Source organism: Haliotis rufescens, unplaced genomic scaffold (assembly GCF_023055435.1).
Source record: "Haliotis rufescens isolate VD_foot unplaced genomic scaffold, xgHalRufe1.0.p SCAF_3, whole genome shotgun sequence".
In the NCBI taxonomy this organism is placed as follows: Eukaryota; Metazoa; Mollusca; class Gastropoda; order Lepetellida; family Haliotidae; genus Haliotis; species Haliotis rufescens.
In genome coordinates this window covers 7,758,295-7,784,267 of record NW_025964001.1, presented here as the reverse complement: position 1 = coordinate 7,784,267, position 25,973 = coordinate 7,758,295, and the positions used below count along the sequence as shown (strand labels likewise).

At 38.3% G+C, this 25,973-nt stretch overlaps 1 protein-coding gene across 1 annotated transcript in view; it reads right to left on the bottom strand.

The window, feature by feature from the left end:
- The window catches only part of LOC124140988 (leukocyte tyrosine kinase receptor-like), a 228,648-nt gene extending 204,496 nt beyond the window's left edge, over window positions 1-24,152 (bottom strand). Inside the window, exon 1 of the mRNA XM_048403314.1 lies at window positions 24,069-24,152. Coding sequence (XP_048259271.1) covers window positions 24,069-24,099 — 31 coding nt within the window. The 5' untranslated portion in view covers window positions 24,100-24,152. The remainder of the gene's footprint in view (window positions 1-24,068) is intronic.
- Window positions 24,153-25,973: the final 1,821 nt, after the last annotated feature.

The following is a 25,973-nucleotide window of genomic DNA, read 5'->3' as shown; positions in this document are numbered from 1 at the left end:
AGGGGAATCATGACAGGATCATCAAACGGTGAATCATGACAGGATCATCAAATAAGGGGAATCATGACAGGATCATCAAAAAAGGGGAATCATGACAGGATCATCAAACAAGGTGAATCATGACAGGATCATCAAACAGGGTGAATCATGACAGGATCATCAAAAAAGGGGAATCATGACAGGATCATCAAATAAGGAGAATCATGACAGGATCATCAAACAGGGTGAATCATGACAGGATCATCAAACAGGGTGAATCATGACAGGATCATCAAACAAGGGGAATCATAACAGGATAGTTAAACAAGGTGAATCATGACAGGATCATCAAACAGGGTGAATCATGACAGGATCATCAAATAAGGGGAAACATGACAGGATCATCAAACAGGGTGAATCATGACAGGATCATCAAACAGGGTGAATCATGACAGGATCATCAAACAGGGTGAATCATGACAGGATCATCAAACAGAGAAATCATGACTGGATCATCAAACAGAGAAATCATGACTGGATCATCAGAAAGGTGAATCATGACAGGATCATCAAATAAGGGGAATCATGACAGGATCATCAAAAAAGGTGAATCATGACAGGATCATCAAATAAGGGGAATCATGACAGGATCATCAAACAGGGTGAATCATGAAAGGATCATCAAACAGGGTGAATCATGACATGATCATCAAACAGAGAAATCATGACTGGATCATCAAACAGGGTGAATCATGACAGGATCATCAAACAAGGGGAATCATGACAGGATCATCAAACAAGGGGAATCATGACAGGATCATCAAAAAAGGGGAATCATGACAGGATCATCAAACAAGTTGAATCATGACAGGATCATCAAACAAGGAGAATCATGACAGGATCATCAAATAAGGGGAATCATGACAGGATCATCAAACAAGGTGAATCATGACAGGATCATCAAAAAAGGTGAATCATGACAGGATCATCAAATAAGGAGAATCATGACAGGATCATCAAACAGGGTGAATCATGACAGGATCATCAAACAGGGTGAATCATGACAGGATCATCAAACAAGGGGAATCATAACAGGATAGTTAAACAAGGTGAATCATGACAGGATCATCAAACAGGGTGAATCATGACAGGATCATCAAATAAGGGGAAACATGACAGGATCATCAAACAGGGTGAATCATGACAGGATCATCAAACAGGGTGAATCATGACAGGATCATCAAACAGGGTGAATCATGACAGGATCATCAAACAGAGAAATCATGACTGGATCATCAAACAGAGAAATCATGACTGGATCATCAGAAAGGTGAATCATGACAGGATCATCAAATAAGGGGAATCATGACAGGATCATCAAAAAAGGTGAATCATGACAGGATCATCAAATAAGGGGAATCATGACAGGATCATCAAACAGGGTGAATCATGAAAGGATCATCAAACAGGGTGAATCATGACATGATCATCAAACAGAGAAATCATGACTGGATCATCAAACAGGGTGAATCATGACAGGATCATCAAACAAGGGGAATCATGACAGGATCATCAAACAAGGGGAATCATGACAGGATCATCAAAAAAGGGGAATCATGACAGGATCTTCAAAGAGGGTGAATCATGACAGGATCATCAAACAAGGTGAATAATTACAGGATCATCAAATAAGGGGAATCATGAGAGGATCATCAAACAAGGTGAAAAATGACAGGATCATCAAACAAGGTGAAAAATGACAGGATCATCAAACAGGGTGAATCATGACAGGATCATCAAATAGGGGGAATCATGAGAGGATCATCAAACAAGGTGAATCATGACAGGATCATCAAACAAGGTGAATCAGGACAGGATCATCAAACAAGGTGAATCAGGACAGGATCATCAAACAGGGTTAACTAGAAAGTGTTTTTACTCGTAAAAACATATGTCTCCCCCCACTCCCCTAACCCCCATTCATTCGTTTACTTCACGTTAAACCCCATCTCTTCATTCTCACCCTCCATTAATTAAATAACAGAGACAAAAATAGAACTCCTAGAAATTTCAAACAACTAATGGGCACCACTTCAGGACTTGGTTAATATGTTACAACTTCATGAAATAATATTAAACGGTTTCTGAGTTATGGTCAGGAAACAAAGCTTACCCCCATTCAGAGTCTATGTTCAACTTATCTCCATGGAAACAGGAAAAAATAAAAATGTCAAAAATCTCTAAATAGCAAAAGTCACCACTTCAGTGATGGGTTAATATGTATACAAAGTTTCGCGAAAAAAATATTAAACGGTTTCTGAGTTATGGTCCGGAAACCAAGCTTACCCCCATTCAGAGCCTATGTTCAAGTTATCTCCATGGAAACGAGAAAAAATAAAAATGTCAAAAATCTCTAAATAGCGAAAGGCACCACTTCAGTGCTGGGTTAATGTGTATACAAAGTTTCGCGAAAAAATATTAAACGGTTTCTGAGTTATGGTCCGGAAACAAAGCTTACCCCCATTCAAAGTCTATGTTCAACTTATCTCCATGGAAACAGGAAAAAATAAAAATGTCAAAAATCTCTAAATAGCAAAAGGCACCACTTCAGTGCTGGGTTAATGTGTATACAAAGTTTCGCGAAAAAAATATTAAACGGTTTCTGAGTTATGGTCCGGAAACCAAGCTTACCCCCATTCAGAGCCTATGTTCAACTTATCTCCATGGAAACGGGAAAAAATAAAAATGTCAAAAATCTCTAAATAGCAAAAGGCACCACTTCAGTGCTGGGTTAATGTGTATACAAAGTTTCGCGAAAAAATATTAATGCCAACGCCGACGCCGACGGGAACCGTGCCAAAAACAATATGTCTCCCTCCATTCTGGGGGAGACATAATAATGACAGGATCATCACACAATGTGAATCACAACAGCACAATCAAACCAAGTTAATCACAACATCACAATTAATCAAGGTTAATCATGACAGCACAATCAAACAGAGTTGATCATGACTTTACAATTTAACAGCTTCAGGCTTCTAGTCTGTAGGTGCAGTTTTGCCACTAAAACAGTTTGCATTCTGCATGGTGCATACATATAAGGAAATCACATCATATTTTGATACCATTTGATCTGTTCAACATCACTTTAGCCTTATACGATTGTGAATATTGAAATCAACACCAATAACAATCCTATCTAGTCATTGACTGTGGAACAGCACTGATAGCCTCGCTGAGTGATGTTTGCAGTCTTGATGCGGATAATATTTAGCTGTGTGCCCGCCTGGGAGAGCGTAATCAGGCTCTGGAACCAGTGACGGTTTACTTCAGTGAGTCTGTAGCACGGATCATTGGTCTATAATAACACTTTGTTCCCTATCGAACCAAGGGGATGGAAAATACACCACATTATAATTAAATCTGTAATCTCTACAAAAACAAAGACAGAAAATTAATTCCATAATTTCTTCATGTGCCCAGTATTTGAACCCGAATGGCATCACTACTCTCACCAGAAATATGATTACGAAAATCAAAGAATGCTTAAAATGTGTAACCTATTCAGCACAAAAAGTCACAATTTTAAGAAAGCAAGAAAAATGTTAAAACACTAAAAATGTGCACTCTAATACAGAGAAATTTTAATTCCCACTCAACCCATTCATAACCAACGCATTCTTCTAATTATATCTGCAGGACCTACTGAAAAACACATTCTATATGTGTGTCCATATTGTACACGAATGTATAACATCCATGTACCTTAAATACCTTATGTCTGTCAGTGAGTGAAGGAAACTTGCATGAGAACTGCTGGCATTCCTTTAACATCAGGTAGGTGTAGCTCACCATCCAGTGAGTGGGTGAAACATTTTAAGTTTGTTTGTTTATTGTTTTAAGCCATACTCAGCAATATTCCAGCTATATGATGGCGCTCTGTAAATAATCGAGTCTGGACCAGACAATCCAGTGATTAATATCATGAGCATCGATCCACACAATTGGGATACGATGACATGCATCAACCAAGTCAGCAAGCCTGACCATCCCATCTCGTTAGTTGCCTCTTACAACAAGCATAGTTGCTTTTTACAGCAAGCATGGGTTGCTGAAGACCTATTCTAACCCGGATCTTCATGGATCGAAACATTTTAAGTAATATCCCTCCACGTCAGCCTCACGTGGGAGGAAGACACTACTTCAAACATATCACTGTACTGCATGTCAGGCTCATGTGGGAGGAAAACACTGCTTCAAACATATCACTGTACTGCATGTCAGGCTCACGTGGGAGGAAAGCCCAATGTGATGAAGGTCATGAATGTCTACTTCTTCAGTGAAACCAAGCATTCGAAACTGGTGCATTGAAGCCTTCAACAATCGTTAAACTACGTCATGTAATTATCACCCACTAAAAAGTTTCATCTTCCTGGGTACTGTAATTTCTTAGGTTTTATGTTATTTTCAAGCTAAAGTAAAAAACTTTCTTAACCTGATTATTTTTTCACATCATTTTCATGAAACACATCAATGCAGAGTTTTACAACCTTTAATAGAAAGAGCAGAATTTAAAAAAAAGGATAAAGAATTAAGTTGTATAAACATTTAATTTGAACACAGAAATAGAACACTCGTTCATTATAGCTTCATTGGTCCAGATTTTGATGGGGAGATGTTGACAATGACGAATGATAACAGGTAATGACATATTCACAAATGGGGCTATAAACAATGTGAGCTAAATAAGCCATGATATATGTGATAGCTGACTAACCCTGACCGAATTTCAGACCCTCATTTGTGTGAATTATTGAATAGTTTTAAGAACTATTCTTCATGCGAAAACATTTTCCTGCATGTAGTCATTACACAAAAGGCTTTTATCATTAAATGATTAATGCCAGATGCATAATACATTTCACTGATAAAAGTTATAACAAAAACTGATCATTTGATTGTCAACATGAATATACTAAAGGAGAAAAGTAACTCTGCTTTATATAAAGTGCTGTAAATGTAATGTTATTGAAAATAACATTTGTCATTTGTCATTTTTGTTTTATCACAACAAATTTGTTGCCAAAACCTATACCTGTTAACAGGAGACAGAGCACCATGCCCTAACAGAGGGGTTGTGTAACAACTCTCTTAACAATGTCAATATCGGGTGTGACCACCATTTGCATTGATACAGGCAAGGCAGCGCACTGAAGACAACAGATTATTGAAAATAGCCTGGGGAATATTGTACCAAATATCAACCAAAGATTGGCACAACTGAGCTGGCATTACCGGCTGGTTCTGGTCCTGTTGTAGGCTCCTCCTATCTCCTCCTAGAGAAGGCCTGGAGAAACACGGCAGTACTGATGCCTCACAAAGTCTGTTACAGCACATGCCACATGTGGGCGGGCACTATCCTGCTGCAACGTGAGGTTACATCCCTGTATTTGCTAAAGGATAGAACATGATCTCAAACGATGTTGTCCCGGGGGCGTACGCCATTCAAATTGCCATTAACAATGAGTTGTGTGCTCCCATGAGTGAGTGAGTGAGTGAGTGAGTGAGTGAGTGAGTGAGTGAGGTTAAACGCCGCTTTTAGCAATATTCCAGCAATATCACGGCGGGGGACACCACAAATGGGCTTCACACATTGTACCCATGTCGGGATCCCTCATCCATGAACAGTATACTGTCCCCATCTTGTCTTCTGAACATCAGATATTGTCTACACCAAGCCAGGTGACATGGAAGCAAAGTTGGGGTATTGCTGGACAACGGATGCTGAGTTCCTTCAATGGGTTCTGCCATTAATTGGTCTCAACCCATGAATTGTACAAGCTGTTAATGTGGTAGTTTGGCATCGATTCTGTAGATGGTTTTCTTGTTGATGTGACTCCCACATGGAGGACCAGCCCGTTGAAAGTCATGACTGTTGCCCTGTCCTGTCTCCAAAGATATGATGTCATGTTTTGATGAACATTGAACAACTTTGTTTTGCACCATTCCTGTTTGCAGCATACCCACAGCGTGAAGATTTTCAACAATCCTTGGCATTGAGTAAGCATTATTTCAATTAAACAAAAGTGTTTTAGGAGCACCTTATAGCTAAACAATCACTGTGTGCTGTTCACACAAAAAACTCATCTGAGCATGATGTTCCAAACAAACACGCAAACATCCAAACTGTGCTCCGTGCATGAAGATGCACATGCATTTGAAACTGCAAATCACGACCTTGAAGATGAGAATATGTCTTCATGAATATGTATTGAAAGATTATCATTTATTACACCTCATTCTTATTATGTAATTGCAGAATAAATTTATTTTCATTGAACTTCATATTAAGCATAGTTACTTTTTCCCGCTGGCATAGATATTTTCTTTTACTTTAGTCGGTTAGAACAAGGATGGTTGGAGTGAAATTGAGCCATTATCAAAATACATGTATGCATTAACTAAGATACTAAAAAACAAAAGTTTTGTTTATTACAGGTGTAACATTACAGTGCAGTCGCGATACGATACTTATCCTGATACTATGGATGCGATATAAGATTTATACAGTACTTTTATTTCACAAGTTGATTTTATTTCTTTTTGCAGGTGAATCACTATCCTGAAACATTTGTTATTAAATTTCAAAGATCAAAAATAGTATATAAGCTGTTGGTTAACAGTTTCTGTTATTATTCACATGTTTTTACACCAATGTAATGTTCAAAGAAATGTATCGTATGCATTGCTATACAGGGGTCATAAATCAATGTATGATGGCATATCGCGATTCAATACTGTATTGACGTATTGTTACATCACTATTGTTTTTTTGCATTTATAACTAAAATAAAACCTTTAAAATAAATACGCAAGTGTCTCCACTAGCAGATAAACACAGAATATTTAAACATGGTAAACAATGTTTCTTGCTTTATGCAACTGTCAGTCAGTCTGACATTTGAATGAGAAATGGGACTTAATACTTTCTCTGAGTCCATTTTGGGGATATTAAAGGAATTAACACTACATGTTTATGAGCTGTTTAACATTCAAACTCATCTGGAGGATATGGTGTGTAGGAGTGAATCTTTGGCTGTAGATACATGGTAGATCTACTGCATGATCACAATGGTGAAGCCCAAAGGCTAATATTGTGCAATAATCACAGGAAAGAACCACACAAATAAAACTGGCGCAATTCCATAATGAAATCCCAGCGGGGGTCACATTTGTGAAATGGCTAAGACATTCTCCAAATAATTAGGCACGCCTCACAGACTCCAGCTCTGCCATAGTTCTTTGTGCCAATATAACTGTCTATAACCACAATTCGATTAGGACATACATGGTATATATATCATGGTTCAGATCTGTTTCGAACACATTTGTCCATATTATTAAATAAAGGCATTTTTGACAGTAACTGTTGTGATGTTTCCAGCAGGGTGTCATGGTAATCAGAATGATTTGGTTTAATTATTAAGTCAGTTTGAACCCAAGAGAATGGTGCTGACAAAACCCAAAAACATAATCAGAGCTAATCTGTGACTGTGGGGAGTCCGGGTTAGAATATGTCGGCAGCAACCTTTACTAGTCGTAAGAGGCAACCAAATGGATTGGGTGGTCAGGCTGGTGACTTGGTTCATAGCGTGTCAGGCTGGAGACTGGTTCATAGCGTGTCAGGCTGGAGACTTGGGTCATAGCGTGTCAGGCTGGAGACTTGGGTCATAGTGTGTCAGGCTGGAGACTTGGTTCATAGCGTGTCAGGCTGGAGACTTGGGTCATAGCGTGTCAGGCTGGAGACTTGGGTCATAGTGTGTCAGGCTGGAGACTTGGGTCATAGCGTGTCAGGCTGGAGACTTGGGTCATAGCGTGTCAGGCTGGAGACTTGGGTCATAGCGTGTCAGGCTGGAGACTTGGGTCATAGCGTGTCAGGCTGGAGACTTGGGTCATAGTGTGTCAGGCTGGAGACTTGGTTCATAGCGTGTCAGGCTGGAGACTTGGTTCACAGCGTGTCAGGCTGGAGACTTGGGTCATAGTGTGTCAGGCTGGAGACTTGGTTCACAGCGTGTCAGGCTGGAGACTTGGGTCATAGCGTGTCAGGCTGGAGACTTGGGTCATAGCGTGTCAGGCTGGAGACTTGGGTCATAGCATGCCTTCATACCCTGATGGTGTTGATCGTTGTTCACATTATCAATCACTTATGATTGTTTGTTCCAGACTCAATTATTTACAGGCTACCGTCCTATAGCTGGTAACAACAAACAGACAAACAAATCGAACCCATGATCATACGTTTCTGACACGCCTAAGGGGCCCATCTCTAAACAGAGAATAATGCCCTAGATCACTAGGCCACACGTGGCCTTGGAAACCAGAAGAAGGATATGCACCAGCTGCAACACTGTATGGAACTGATATTACATAAGCTTCAATTTATTTTTAATTTGTTTTTGATGTAGAGGTATGTTACATCAGTGCAATAATTTAAAACTAAGTATTAATGATCTTCCCCCACTTTTGGTCCCGATGAACGACAAGTCAACTTTCATTACAAAAACATTATTATTATCTAAATGTTTGGAACCTTTTCATTATATTTTTGGAATTTTTACCAATTCTTGTCATAGCCCTTGGATTAATTATCTTCCTCTGAGAATACCAAAACAAATCACCGTGTTATTGGGTGATTGTGACAAACAAAAACAGGGCAAAGCCATTGTCAGCAATCATAATAATCCAGTTCCAATGATGTCAGATGGTATTGATTCCTCGGTTGGTCCTGGTGATCAGTGCTCACAGCTCACTGATCAAGAGGTTGGGTCTTTTTGCAACCCAAATCACCAAAATGACCTATGAAAACTCATAATATTTAAAATTGTAAATGTTTTTATGTGTTTAGAGCATATGCTATCAGAAACACGAAAGAAGTTTCATATTTGGGCCTTGCAATACCTCAGTGATTCATATTAAAGGCATGTCATCAAAAACACAAACTAATGTCACATTTGGGCCTAACTGTCTCACTGATTCATATAAAGACCATCTTATCAGAAACACACAAATATTTCACATTTGGGCCTAACAATATCTCACTTGTTCATAAACACATGAATGTAATTGCAACATACACAGCCTACTGCCTCCCTCGCGGCACCTCCAACATGGATTCTATTTCCACAAATGTCAGTGAGTCCGGTGTCTGGCAAAACATTTCATTCTTCATGACACTAAGCCCCGAGTGGTACATTCCTTGAGATGAATAATACCATCCCCTGTCAACATCAAGAACAGGTTAATACTGTTACACTGTAGTATTTACAAGCTGGTAAAGTCTGCAGGGAATATGACAGTCACATTTTGAATTGTTTGATAGGCATTACTTCCTAGTTGACGGATTTCAAAGTAGACACAATTTATGGATAACAACTTCTTTAATACTGTAAAGGCGACGTTTTGGTATAGATCCTTGTACTGTTGTCAAGCAAGACTGAATGAGGAACATTGTACAAAATATATATAGTAGGTGGAGGATTAACAGAAAGAACAACTGCATACATGAGTGGGATAACATGAGTAAGTGTTGATAACAGAAGGATAATACTGTCACAACATGATGGACAGAGAACACATGGAAGCCAAACTAGAAAGTCTTTTTACTCGTAAAAACATATGTCTCCCCCCACTCGCCTAACCCCAATTCATTCGTTTACTTCACGTTAAACCCCATCTCTTCATTCCCACCCTCCATTACTAAATAACAGAGACAAAAATAGAACTCCTAGAAATTTCAAACAACTAATGGGCACCACTTCAGTGCTGGGTTAATGTGTATACAAAGTTTCGCGAAAAAATATTAAACGGTTTCCGAGTTATGGTCCGGAAACCAAGCTTACCCCCATTCAGAGTCTATGTTCAAGTTATCTCCATGGAAACGAGAAAAAATAAAAATGTCAAAAATCTCTAAATAGCGAAAGGCACCACTTCAGTGCTGGGTTAATGTGTATACAAAGTTTCGCGAAAAAATATTAAACGGTTTCTGAGTTATGGTCCGGAAACCAAGCTTACCCCCATTCAGATGTCTTTGTTCAAGTTATCTCCATGGAAACGAGAAAAAATAAAAATGTCAAAAATCTCTGAATAGCAAAAGGCACTACATCAGTGCTGGGTTAATGTGTATACAAAGTTTCGCGAAAAAATATTAAACGGTTTCTGAGTTATGGTCCGGAAACCAAGCTTACCCCCATTCAGAGTCTATGTTCAACTTATCTCCATGGAAACGAGAAAAAATAAAAATGTCAAAAATCTCTTAATAGCAAAAGGCACCACTTCAGTGCTGGGTTAATGTGTATACAAAGTTTCGCAAAAAATATTAAACGGTTTCTGAGTTATGGTCCGGAAACGGTGGGAACGCCGACGCCGACGGGAACCGTGCCAAAAACAATATGTCTCCCTCCATTCTGGGGGAGACATAATAAACAGGATAAGTTTGCTTAGGTGTTGTGTGCTTAATGAGTTCATAGTAGGCGGATGGGATGAAATAGCCTTGATCTCTGTTAAATGAAAGTTTGTGGTGGCGAATGTGGACTGCTTCTGTTAGTTTTCTTTTAGTGAAATCATGGAGGTTGTTGTAGAGGATTTTGTTATTAGTGTTAATCCTCTTCTGATAATCCTCCACCTACTATACATATTCTGTATAATGTTCCTCATTCAGTTTTGCTTGACAATGGTATAAGGACTATACTGAAACGTTGCTTCACAGTATTAAAGAAGTTATTATCCATAAATTGTGTCTACTATGACAGTCACAGTAAAAGAGAGAAATGCCTTGTGTTGAATGACGTGTCAAACACACTGAATTTGTATGAAACAAGGTATGATACGCTTGTTTCGTAAAATCAGTACAACACACATGCAAGTTTAATCATTTCTTTATTACGCATTAGTTTTTATTCCTTTTGAGCTGACCAGGAAGTGGCCACATGACTTCACATGAAACATCTTCATCAGCAAGTGGCGAAATGATTTCACATGAAATATCTATCAACAAGTGGAAACACGATTTCAAATGAAACATTTTGAAGGAATGATTTCAGACTGGAGCAATGCTCCAACTCTACACGAGGAAAATCAATGAGATGTTTGTAAGCACATTTCCTTTAACCAAATTGAAATATGTCCGTTATACCATTATGTATGCAAATAACTTGTTAAATGGAATTTTTGTTTAAATATTTATTTTTAATTATACTAAGATAAAATTATGTATCAATCAACCAATACTGCTATAGTGGTATTATATCACACAAGTTGTATTGAACAGGAAAACACAATGTAGTTATTGTACAGTTTTTCAAGCAATCCATTTCTTCGGTATGGTCCATAAATTGAATGAGAAAATTATAACCTCTCACTCTAAAATATTTTGATAAACATGTTTATTTTTTCTAACTTCAGATGACAACAATTATGTTAACATCAGATAACAATACACCAGTGACGTTATAAAACCATAGATGGTATTGCAATTTTCAGAATATGAGACAACTTGTCCATAAGAATTAACAATAGTTGAGGAATTATCCATTAATCAAGTCCTCGGGGCTATCAATTTTTAACTATTAGACCACATGCTTTCAAAGCAATGCAGTTCATATCAATAACGGTTAACCAACAACAGCACCGGCACCAGAGAATGCTGAAGTGGTCACGTCTAGCGACTCCATTCTTATTGATTCAAGCTAATAGGAGACAGAAGAAGTTTTATGTTTAACTAGATTTAGTTTTGAGAAGAAATATTTTGGAATTGTAAAGATGTAAATGGAAAACCCATGCTATCTATACACTGTAAGTGTTACCATGGTGATTGCAGTATCACTATATTGAAACAGAGTTGTGTCTAAGATAATTGTGTGGAACATATAGTAGCATTTATGATATTGGCATTGACATGAGAGAGTGGTGTTGACACTGGTATTGAAAGAACCCGACAACTGAGAAGCTACAGTAATTCATTTTAGAATTGAATTCAATATTTTTGGCAGTTACAGAGGTATAAATGTACAAAAACAGTGTGCATACTGTGTTAATCTGCGTAGCGGATTTATGAAAAGTGTGCACACTGGTTACAAGGTTAAACCTACTTCTGGCCAGTTCCTTCATAAGGATTGTTTGGCCTAGGACAGTTCTTCACTGGGGACAAAATAAACAAAGCTAAACCTTCCCCAGAGAAGGAATATCCCAGGCCAGATTCTTTCACCTACCATGCCAATCTTTCACCTACAAGATTATAACGCCATATATTCAAATGTACAAATGGTGGGATAATAACCATATTACTAAATTAAATTTCAAATAAAGGAAGCGATATAACAATGTAATGATCTGGAACTAAACTATTATATCAGGTTAGGGTGAAACGATCGATACACCGATATTCCGATGCATCGCGATACTTGACCAACTATATGATACATAATACATGATACACGTGGGTCTATTTATCGATACGCCACGATACTGAATGCACATCTTAGTACAATGTTCCCTGGCTATTGCACCCTTCAATATAGCGCTAACTCTGTTATAGAGCGCGGTAACGCACGGCTCCCAAAACTTACTTACATTTTAATAAGCTCAAGTTTCTTCACTGACAGGATGTTTTTCCCAATCACAAAAAAACATTATTAGCGCGAGCAGGGAACACCGGAAATACCAGTCAATAACTCCGAACTCAAGTACGCAATTCAATCCTATCATTATACTATCTGGTTCTAAAAACGTGATCATTGCATATCTGGACTCATGTTTGTAATATATTTTATTCCAAATTTCATTCAATATTGTTTACATTAATTTCGGCGAAATCGTATGTGAAGTGATCAGAAGATTACACAACTCACCGTTATTTACAGCAACCACGGTCAAATTGCAGGGTGCAACAAACTTTAGCTGCCAGTGAATGGATACATATATTATAAATGACATACTTCGACTCTTCAAAAAACATATTTGTGGCAACTTGACTATTGTATGTCAACATAACGTTTTCGCAAACGAAATACATGTAGTGCAGGAATTCTCTCCGGTGACTGGTCAAATTGTACCATACTTTAAAATAGTCTGCAATAGATATCACCTGTACCAAACTGCTACGCTTATGCTTCTTATAATTTTAAATATATATAAAGTTGCATATAAAGTAACACGATATTGAAATATGTTATTCCTGATAAAACTATAATTTCAGATACAATTTCTTCCAACCATTGCATCCAAATTCTTTGAAGTTATATCACTGGGTACTATTTAACTGAATCACCGGTAGATTGGGAGAAAACGTGTGTACAGCTGGTTGCTATTATATCTGGCTTAGTTTACGAGACAAAACACAAAATAATCTTAATCTCTGCATATAAAACAATGCCTTGGAGAGCAGGAAATAGAATGTTAATGGTAAATCATTGTGTCTGGTGATGTTTTATATCAAATTTCATATTTTTATCGACCAGGTTTGTAATACCTGTTTTTTCACCTGAATTCGCTGAAGGGATACAATCTGTTTTTTTAAAAGCATGTAACACTCGATTAATATGTTTTTTACACTGTGAATCATAAACAACTATTATTCTAATCCTTTTTCAAACTCTGAAGCGTACATCGTAGGCCGTGTTAGGTAGGCAGAGCATGTACTGTAGTGTTGGTCATCTACCCCTACGACTCCACCTCTGTTAAGAGAGGGTATCACTGTCCCCTGACAATGTTCACATTTTAATTTTTCTGAAAAAGAACCTGAAGTTGAACTATTCACACAGCAAAGTGCATTCATTATTTTCTGGTGTTTGAACTTTGAAATTTCCTGCTGTTTTGAAATTTGACATGTTTTGACAGAGGGTGAGAGAAAGTTCCACTTTGAAGCTTGACAAGTAGTCTTGTTATTATAAAAAATTTTTGACTGTTCCAAAATCATGAAAGGTCCAATCCTGACATGCTTGAAGCCTTGAAATTTAATATATGCTGGAGTACTGGAGTACTCTTTTTATATCCTTGCGTATCGAGATACGTATCGTATCGTGACCAAATACCGCGATACGTATCGTGGCCTTCCTGTATCATTGCAGCCCTAATATCAGGTAGATAAGGTTCCGCCTAAGTCAGATCTTTTCCAAATGTTGTTTATCGACTAGGCTAAAACTTCCCATTAATAAATACCGTATTCGACGTAATAAGCGCCCAGGGCGCTCTCAAAATTAGAAATAGGGGGCTCTTATTAGAATATTATTTTGGTGGAAAAAAACAGTTAAAAGATAAAGTTCGTGGTGTATGCTGACAGCCTGAAATGTTTATATACCATAGATATATTTTTCCAGAATTTATTTGCCCATAAAGGGTGCATATAACACACAAGTGCGTATTATACGCGAATAAATAAGTCTTGTGTACATTGATCAATCGGAAGGGGTGCTAATTGGATTTGTTCACTAGCCAATATATCAGCAAATATCGCCGTGGGCGCTTATTAGAGCGGGGCGCTTATTACATCGAATACGGTATAGAATACTAAACGAGCTCCCGTGTAATACCAATTTTATGAAACGAGTGAATAATTCTGGTATCTGACTCGCTTTCGCTCATCAGATACCACAACTATTCACGAGTTTCATAAAATTGGTTTTACACGAGAGCGAGTTTAGTATTTTGTTTATTACTTGTCATTTATAATGTTTTTATAATTATACTGTTGAGTGTAAATAGGCTGACACCTACACGATCCATGGCATAATCCAATTGAGTTTAACAGAATAATACTTCAAACACGTCAAAAGTTGAAACGTATGAATTTAATATCATACAATGGTCCACCTTTAGAATTCAGGCGTTCGTCCCACAAAATTATCGTAGTGCTAAGGCTGTCACAACTCACATAATTTAACTTCTAAGGGTAACGACTGTCGTTGCGCTAGAGTACGATCGCCTTGTGGAACGGGGCCTTGCACCTCAAAGTTTACAATCACGTCACAATACCCGATGACGTAATTTGTTGAATTTTGTTGCAAGATCCATCGGCGAAACAATGCCATGTGACGTCAGCCTAGCAACAAGGTTGCTGGGGTCATCGAGTGTGCATAAGCTCCTCCCAGTGATCTATCATCTCCACACACAATGCCGTTGAATAAGCCAAGGGATGTTGAGAGCTTTCAATATTTGTTCGTGAAACGTGTTTCGAGAGTACATAAGCACGCGTTTTGGTATTACACAATGTGTAATAAAGCTGTATGTTTATTAAACGGGTCATCTCTTCACGGGCAAGTAATAACATTATATACACAGTACATATGATGGGAATCTCACCCTATATGTTTCATATTGAGATGCCAGATACCATATTTGACTCAAGTGACTAAAGTGCATGCATGCGTGTAGCATATAACATACTGCTTTTATATAACATACATGCTGATACAACAAATGTCCGAGTTCTTTAGTCAATGAAAACAACAGCATGAGCACTGCATTGTAGTCATCACATTTAATACTTAGATACTTGCAGTATTATTGTCTTAAATCATATTTCAAGGCAATTGACGTGTTTGAAGGTAACACTTTTTATCACAACCGTCTCGTCTTCCATATATCTATTTTGACTTAATAGCGATCTGGTAATTCAGGAAGATACAAGGAGACTTGTTATAAAATCTGGTGTTGACTTGCATTTGATTTGTTGAGAATCTTATTATTTCATGATCTATTTAGCGGTCAATTATTCCTTCGTCAAAACATGCTGCAATGATGTGCATTTTGTAAGATCTTCAACTTGAGTTATATTTTACTTCCATTTTTTTTTCAATTAAACCATTATATCATAGTACCAAGAAAGGATTACAAAAAAACTAACAGAAACAACCTCATATTCTACAATTATTTAAATAGAAACCTTTCAATATGGTGGAACAGTATCTATAATATTTGAAAAAGAATATAAAGTTTCCCAAAATATGAGAAATATATAAAATATGGTGATCCTGAAGGGGTGAGACTTAGCCTTGAAAAAAGTTTCCCCATTCCAATATAAGTTTGTATGGAAGCATATAACTTTATTATCTACCGATGATCTATGTAGATGGTACTTAATCTACGTAGAAGATACTTTCATCTACGTATGTGATATTATAATGTATATGAATATTCATGCAGCTAGGTTTACGTTATATAATCATGGGGGCCACTGATTGTCTCAAAATACATTATGCATCATTCACACAGCTGTTTCAATTTTTTAATTTAAACTTCCTCTTTTTCGTGTCTCATTTTGCTATCTGCAACTTTCATTGGCTGAAATGCTCCAATCAGAATCAAGCTCACACATTTGTGCAAACATAGTAGTCATATGGATTATTTTCATTGGTTCTATACTGTAACTAATAATCCCATAGCCGAACAGCAAAATTTGAGAGCAGATAGTTGGAAAAATGTTCAGAGATAGATCAATTTTAATGTTCTTTTCATCGTCCTCCACACAGCCTATACCATCTTCTGATAATGTCAATGATGTTTCTGCTTCATTGACCACAGTATCGCAGAATCGCCAACCACTGGTAACATTAGCAAAACACAAAGTTTCACATGGAGCACCTGACAATGACAGACTGAGAAAGGTAGAAATTTTCAATGCACCTGGTTTCGCGACTACATGTGGTTACAGCATAATTCAGAAAGTAATACTATGATATGTCAGCTTTGCATAAATCATGCAAAATCTAATTCAATGACAAAGCTAAATTACTATGTTGGCGCGAGTAGCTTTAAGAGACATGCTAACGGTGATCACTCACAAGCTGTTGAGACAAGGTGGTGAGGTGAAATGGGGTTTAACGTAGCGTCCAAGATTATTGCACTTACATAGCGACGTGCATGTACATGTGTGTGTTTGTGTGGCTGCTTGTACTAGTCCGGAATGATGCCGATTTATAGTGCTAGCTCACTGAGATACCATGCCGCAGTTTAACATGAATACCCCACTCAGACACAGTATACTGACTCCGAGCCGACCAGTCCTTGTTTTAGCCCCTAAATGCTGAGCGCCAGACAGGGTAACAACAAGTACCATCTTTTAATGTCTTTTGGTATAACGCGGTCGGGAATCGAACCTCAGACCTTCTGCTCTGAGGGCGGACGCTCTACCACTAGACCACGGAGGCGGTCCTGTCAAGACTAAATGTATGACATCTGATGTTGTTGCAGCAATACATAACCTTACATCTGAGAAAGAACCCATGGGAAACATTTTATGCATCGCTAGCGTTACCTGTGGATGGGGATTCTGTATCAATAACCTGCGTGTCAGATTTTAAGGGGTTTTATTGAGATCTCTCAGAGTGTAATCCCATACGTTTTGAAAATGACCCCATGTTTCTATACTGAAGGGGTCCCTGTCCCCACTTGTTCAGTTACTTGGCAGAACACCTCATATGTTTGGATATCTGGGGAAGGTTGGACAACAGTGAAGAAGAAATGGTCCAGAAAGAGACAGAACTGGCCCAGGTTGGAGTCTGGAGAAGGGGAAGATTTGGCCTTAGCTGAACCTTCTCACCTCAATTCAGGGGAAAGGTCCGGCTAGGGGTGGGAAAGAATTGGCCTAGTGTAAACTTCACTGAGGAAAACTGACCAAGGGACTGTTTGAGTCTGTTACACTGGCTGTTACTTTTATAACTGCATAAACACAAAAAGCATATTGAAGTCAATTCATCAGAGTCTGCTTTTTTAATCATTGACAAAAAGTAGACAATACAATATCAGTGACCTTGTTCAGCGCAAACAATGCAACACAAGCCCTGCCCATTCTATTAGCCATCAATAAGGAAACAGTAGTCCGATTTTTTCGGTTTATGGAAACATAAATGCAAAAAATATTGCTTGGTTAGCCAATAAAATGTTACATAATCACTCACAATCTATTCATATTGAAAAGACAAGCTAGTGTTTCACATGTCAATATAAAAGGTCAATGTTCTGGCGCTCACAGCTGTTATGTAACAATGTTTTTTCCATCATCAGAGGTACAGAAAATATTATTCCAATGCCTGAATTCTGAAGAACTATAACTTTTATATTTCATTTTGCTGACAAGGAAGTATATAGCTGGCTAGAAACTATACTGTAACTATGATATTTGAGTGAGTGAGTATGGTTTTACGCCGCTTTTAGCAATATTCCAGCAATATCACGGCGGGGGACACCAGAAATGGGCTTCACACATTGTACCCATGTCGGGAATCGAACCTGGGTTTTCGGCGTGACGAGCGAACACTTTAACCACTAGGCTACCTGACCGCCCCTATGATATTTGAAAGAATACATGTCCTTTCAACATAATCCAAAACATCTGATTACAGGAATTTATGGAATTTAAGGAATTGCTGAAACAGATAAAACTTTTGTAAATTTGACGTTTCACTTGCCAGAAGACAAGAAATCAATTATTTTATTTCCAATTATTCTTGATAAAAATAAAAATCCTTTTACTGAATATTTGATGCTTAAAATCATAACATCTGTTTATGATAGCATTGCAGGGATAATAAAGTGAACTTTATGTCGCTACAGCAGAGGTAAATCCAGGATTTTTTAAAGGTGGGAGTAGGGTTGAACTTTATATCCTTCTGGTAGAGGGGACTGTGACAACATAATCATGTGTGATTTAATAAAGCAACGTTATCAAGGAAAGATATATTAGCAAAGATGAGCTGTATAAATTACTCAACCTGTTCCAGGAATGTGATTTTCAATGTGAGTACATTTATACTGTTACGCTGTTTTGCCGTCACAGTGGTCTAACACAGTATGACGTCATAGTGCAATCTAACAAATTGTGACGTCACAATAAGATGCATAACATTGTGTGGGCAGGTGTACGACACACACAGAAATAAGTATTGGAGTGGCGGGGAAAATGTACAATAATTGTACAAAATAGTTCAATTATTTGAGGCCATTTAATTTTGGTTTTAAAGAATTTATTAAATAACTTTCTTTTAGCTTTCTCGGTACATAATTTGTAAAATGGGAATATCACAAAATTTGGTGTTTTATTTCCGGCACATTGATCAATTTGGTTACTGAGTGGGATACACCGGCAAGACACTCTCACTCTTAGGATATCCCCTGTCTGTCCATTGTATTCGGCTTTGTGTCCAGCACATTGTATGACATATTTTCACGGACATATATATTCAAAATTAACTTCAGTGCTTCTGTATTTGTTCCTTTTCATCATGTTTATATAAATGTACCAGTTTCCTGTCAATGCCCTATGCTTACGGATGTGTATACACTCAGGCATGTAGTGAAGAGAATCCAACTGAAGACATGGGTGGCAGAGTTGTCTCCCTGTTACAGTCAACAGTTTGTAGAACCATGGTATGGAATCGCTAAATGGCAGATCTATTTACACCCTCCATTACACCAGAAAAGAAGCCAACATGCCCACTTCAAGAGAAAATTATATTGTTTTAGTAATATAAAGGCAGAATATACCAATTAAAATGTGCACACGAGATACATATACATGTGCGCAATGTACCACCACACCAAAATCTGTTCACATACAACTGATAATACTGACAATTCACTGTGTTGTTTAATACGATAATGTAAAAAAGCAGCTAGCTGTTGTTTTGATAATATCCCAGTCATTTTACTTTATTGACAAGCATTCTTCATTCACAGCACTGATTTAACTAATTCTTTTATCTGGATTATCCTTAACGTTGAAAGGAGGGACACCGAAAGTCAGCAACCCTGTCATCCTGTTGAATGGATTATGCTAAGGGCATTGAACGAATCACACATTTTTCAAAATGTCTGTTTGAACTCATAATAATTAATTCTATAAATTCAATCAAATTCATCCATATGCATCTTGAGTGTGTGGTTATTATGTCTCTTCTCGAGTACGGATATCTTTAGGGTCTTGATAAGGGGTGGAGTTCCACTGTATGTACACCACTCGAAAAAGTAGGGTGAGTGAGTGAGTATGGTTTTACGCCGCATTTAGCAATATTCCAGCAATATCACGGCGGGGGACACCAGAAATGGGCTTCACACATTGTACCCATGTCGGGAATCGAACCCGGGTCTTCAGCGTGACGAGCGAACGCTTTAACCACTAGGCTACCCGACCGCCCCCGAAAAAGTAGGGAATAATGAAACACATATGTTATGACCTCTCGTCAGAAAAAGATCAGCTTCACAAAAAGACTGCCGGTTTTGTTCCAAAAACGTTCTAACACTCTACCTGACCCAAAACATTCATATGTACCATGCAATTTCCCTGTGTATGTGCATAGGGGTCATTCTTGATACTGACCCATCAGTGAAAGGTTGTCAGATCACTCTGAACCATTATCACTGTTTCATTATCCGAGTAAGATCTCTTTTGCTGCTTTAATGCAGTATTTGTGATCAGATAGGGCATGTGTCGTCAACAACGTGATGAACGCCTAAGGGCCTGCTACTCCTGGTAGAACTCAATACGTTCAATGTGTCTCAGTCTGTGATTTGCAGACTTTGGAACAGGTATCTGCAGAAAATGTTAATGATGAGCCCGGAAAAGGAAGCCCTTTGGGTCAACAACACAAGTCCAGGATCGATTAATAACAAACCAGATTATAAGGAATTGAGCCCAAACAGCCAATCAAATCGCTGTTCAGTTGCACTAGGCCATCTAAGTTCAAGTTACTGAGCGATACCATGCCGTGAGAACAGTGCAGCTAACACATTGCTATACCATTTTGTGTACAATGCCCTGTGTATACACAGACTTGTAGAAGCGACTCTTACTGTACTCATGGATGACAGAGTTGTCTCCCTGTTGCAGTCAACAGTTCAACAGTCGAGGACAATTAGCCACTGCAAGTGCTCAGCAAAAAAATAAAACAAAAGTTTAGCAGTTTATTAAATTAAAATTAAATGAAACATAGATTAACAAAACATTGTATTAACAAACTGAACATTGTTATTGAAAATGTTAAATTATTCAGAAAATTCCAAGAAAACATCATTTCTAGACAAAAGATTAAAAAAAATTTAAATTGAAAAAGAACCCCAGTGAGAAGGAAGACTGAACCAGTGGAAAATTTGACTTGTTTCATTTAGATTAGGACGGAAGGGTAAATAATATGGTTCAGGCTGTGTTTTTTTGTTTGTTGTTTAACGCCACGCTCAGCAATATTCCAGCTAAATGACAGCGGTCTGTAGATAATCGAGTCTGGACCAGATAATCCAGATGAGCATCGATCCATGCAATTGGGATACGATGACATACATCAACTAAGTCAGCGAGTCTGACCACCCAATCCTGTTAGTCACCTCTTACGACAAGCATGGGTTGCTGAAGACCTATTCTACCCCGGATCTTCACAGACCATCTCCTGCAAAAAGACTTCAGAAGCTAGCTCAATGGTGTGAAGAGCACTTGTAGTTATTATCGTGTTGTTATAGAAATTCTTTCAATAAAGATTTATTCTCAAAATATCAGTTTGGTGGGGGGAGGAAGAAAGGACAAGGAGATGAAAAGAAGATCATTGTTTTCCAGATACCTACTAGTCCACTGAAAGTTTTTTTGCTTTTTTCTATGGTCAAATGTTGGCCCAAATTATTTTTTACACAGTTCCCTGGCATGATATATTTTATATGTTACTACCTGAATAATGATTCTACTTTTTTCGCAAACTTTGACAGACCACTGAAATGACCAACAAGAAGTCGACATCAGCCAATTAGAAAGAAGTTTTTTCGAGCTTTACATCACTCGCTTCCACCTGGTGACTTCCACATCAGACTATGCTTGAAAAATATGTTGACACAGTTCTCAATTAAAATTTGGAAAACTGAACAAACGAATATTCTGGAATGTCTAATTGATTGAGATTGTATGGCAGTGAATCCAACGTACTGTGCAACGCCTCCTCCGTTCAAATGTTTATCCCACGGAAGCGAGCGATAGACGATAATTTTAACTGAATCAGTCGTACAGCCCGTAACTGTCGTTCGGGACACAACGTGTTAACATTTTCGAGGTTGCATGATAAGAAAACACATTCCGACTGTCACTTTCATGATCTGGTAAGCGACGCTTTGATTGGTCAGATGAAAGGTTGTTCTGACGTGACCCGTAATGGGATGTCCTCAGATCTTTGTTTAGCTACAGAGATTGAATACAACCCACATTTAGAAAGAAATCAATTCACTGAGGTCATTGCTAGATTAACTCACACTGACATTAGGGAAGTGAATCCTAAGGTGTAATGTGTAAATATGACAGATTATTCGCAGTTCAAAACTTTGACAGGTTCTACAAAAGAAGACTATCTCGAGAAAATATTTTTCAGTAACTGTTCAGTGTATTTCATCTACTTCTGTGAAAGACTGAGTGAGTGAGTTGGGTTTTACACCGTTTTTAACAGTATTACAGTTATATCGCACCATGTCAGCTTAATGTGGGAGGAAAGCATGAAGTGATGCAGGTCTCAGACGTTTACCACTTCGGTGAAACCCACGAGAATGGGTATGTTGCTGACAAACCTAGAAACATAATCAGGGCGAACCGGGATTCGAACCCACAATCATAGGTTTCTGGTGTGCCCAAGCGATGCAACTCATGGCGCCTTAGATGACTGGGCCACCCGTGACCCTGTCTGTGAAAGAAGACCCTACTGAACAGCTCTAAGATTACAGACCTGAGAGTAGGAAAGAAACAATTGAAAAGAAAACTTGAAAGACGTGATAGTAAGGTTGATTATTTGAAGGAAGAAAAAACTAAACATGGAAAAACTATTCATGACTTGGAGAAATAAGCTAATGAACTGAGTATTTTGAATTCACAATTCAAATTGACAATATCGCACTTGGAAACAAAATCAAAATCTACTACAGATGTTACAGAGGGAAATGAACACAATGGACATGGACCTGGTCCTCACGGAGATTATGAAAGACTACAGAAGGAATGTTCCGATTGGAAGGAATCATCAGAATATATTGAAACTTTGCTACGGGATGACAGCAAAATTAACCTATTTGATACAAATAGGCAACGTTTCAGTGATGAGACCCACAAATGTGTATTTGATTTGAAATCTGAAAAAGTTGCTAGTGTGAGTTTGGGACCTGTTAATAAAAGTGTACTTAGTCTGGCAGGTAAGGTTCCTGACAGATTACCATCGAGATCCACAGTGGACAAATTCACTCCCATCCCAGCTGGTGTAACTAAGCTTAAACTCTCTGAAGTAACACCTGGACAAACATCAACAACGCTTTATTCTGATGAGATCAGAAAGTTTGGTGCCTACAACACATTTTTCTTTTCACATTTTAAAATACTGAAAATTGAAATAATTAATTGTAAGTGAAGACAATGTATCAAATATAGGAAGAACATAATTGTGGTTATTAAGTTGTTGTCTTACATATGTTTATATAAGTGATATACTCTCAGGCTACTTTGGTTTTGAAGGAGCCTCAAGCTGCCCAAGGGGGCGATTGAAGGTCCCTGAATATGAGTCATATCAGCAAGATTTTCTGCTCAGATACATCTGTAATTTCCTTCTAACATTTCAATAAAACAAACTGAGTGAACTATTTTTGTTGACATATTTATTTCTATAAAAATGGTTTCAAATACCTACTTTAGTCCTACTTATATTACATATATGTTATTATTCAAAATTACACACTTTATTTTAAGAGGCCACACTCACAAACATATTTTGCAATCTTCTTTTGATCTTAATTCGACTATCATGATTGTGGTTTGGGGAAAATCAAAATCTTAAAACACGAAATATAAAAATGGGAGTATTTTTTGTGTGAGGCTCTTGATGAAAGAAGCGTTCATAAAATGTCCTTTGACAGTCTGTTGTGATGGTCCCACCTGCTCATTGTACTTTATATCAAGACCTGAAAGACGAAATTTAATATATTTGTAAAGCCGACCACATCTCAATGCTGTCCGTAAATCAAGCATTAAAGGGTTCAAAATACAACCGGCAATGGGTTACTGATAATAAAGTTTACTTTAAGCCTACCTTTGCTGGAATGATGAAGTCCTGTGTTCATAAATCCATCCCAACAGATGTAAATCCACGAGATTCCCAACAGACTCAAATTCTGGCCCTAATCCCCCCTACCCTGCACGTGATGTCACATCCGTGTGAATCATGCAACACGCAAATGGCCTGATCTAAATTGCTATTTGGACTGTGCCATTTTTTTCAAAGGGGTAACAGTACCTATGTATAACTTCTAATTGGTCCATTCAGTGGCCGCCGCGACAGCACATTGTGTTCACACATGTTGGTTGCACGCGTTAGGATGTCCCAAATTCACCACAAACAATAGGTTAGATTTTAAGATATTTAAGGGGATGGGATTTTTTTCATGTAATCTGTTCCAGAAAATGCTGTCCTCAGTTTTTAGTAACGAATATTTGTCCTGTGTCCAGGTTCTGACAAATATGTTGTTGGTAAACACAAATTGTTTGGACCATTCCTTGAGCTCTTTCCTCCCAACACGTGCATGATGGGCCATGGAACCGGCCATGTGGAACTTAAAACTCTTACCCATTCTCATGATCAGTAAACCATTATGTGTACTCACCAGATTCCTGGCACAAATTCCTTTGAAATGAAGGGAAAACTTAAGTCACCGATCAAAGTACGAAATTAATGTCGAATCTGTTTACTGATGGAAGCGGCAGTAAAATCTGTCTTAGATATCTGTTTTGGAGTTCATGTACATGAATCTTTTCAAAGTTTTTTTCCTTCATTGTAATACCATTGACCATGCTGGGGTACAAATGAAGGATAGGGGTTCAGGTCTTGAAATAGTACATTAGAATACAGCGAAGAGGACTTAAGAGTGCACAATTATCCCCAAACCTATTTACATGTCTGCCAGTCTGTGGTTGAGCCAGATTCGTATATTGATATATCTTCACTAAGCCTCTCTACATAATAGTGTTCATGGCTTCGGATCGCAACGGATGCTGGCAAACGAAGATATATCATCTGGGCGAATCTTGGATACAAGCCCACGGTGCATCCGTTAGAATTCTGGCTTGCCTTTTTCCGCACAGGTTATTGCAGCGACTTTCATGTGAAAGAAATACATGTAGATCTTATCGAATTTGACATAAGACGTGCGTCGTGATCAGTTTCAGTCGGTGCTCAGTAGTAATAAATGGAAACGTCGCTTTAGATCTTTGACGCTGTGGAACTTGTCCCTATGTTTAGCCCGTGAATATCCGGGGTAGAACAGGTCTTTAGCAACCCATGCTTGCCGTAAAAGGCGACTATGCTTGTCGTAAGAGGCGACAAACGGCATCGGGTGGTCAGGCTCGCTGACTTGGCTGATGCATGTCATCGATCCCAATTTTTTGGATCGATAACAATCACTCGATTATTTACAGACGGCCGTCATATAGCTGGAATATTGCCGAGTGCGTCGTTAAACAACAAACCAACCAACAACCCATTACTATATATATTTCGCTTTTCAGTGTAATGTAAAGAGGGCAGTAGTCAGTCCCTGAAAACGGAAGCCATGACTTTGCCAACTGTTGCGATGCGCTTGTAAATGTTTGGTGTTTCCACTGACGTTTTGCCTCTGTTTAAAGTGATGACCAAGGTCTCATCATGGGTTACAATGAAACAGAACTCCTCTGATTCACCAGTCAAAAGGTCCCTGCATATGTACAGTCGAATGAGCTTCTGATCTGGTGTAAACGTCTGCTTAGGTGGAGTGTGTCAGTCAAGGTGTACTGTACTGACCCACTCGTGTCAGCGATATGCCGAATTGTAACACTCCGGTCAGCCATTATCATGAGGTGGACAGCCTCCACTTAAGTTCCAGACGTGGCGTCAGGACTACCAGACCTAGGGTCATCTTCTGTGCTACTTCTGATCTACTTCTTAACAGTTCATTACCAAGGA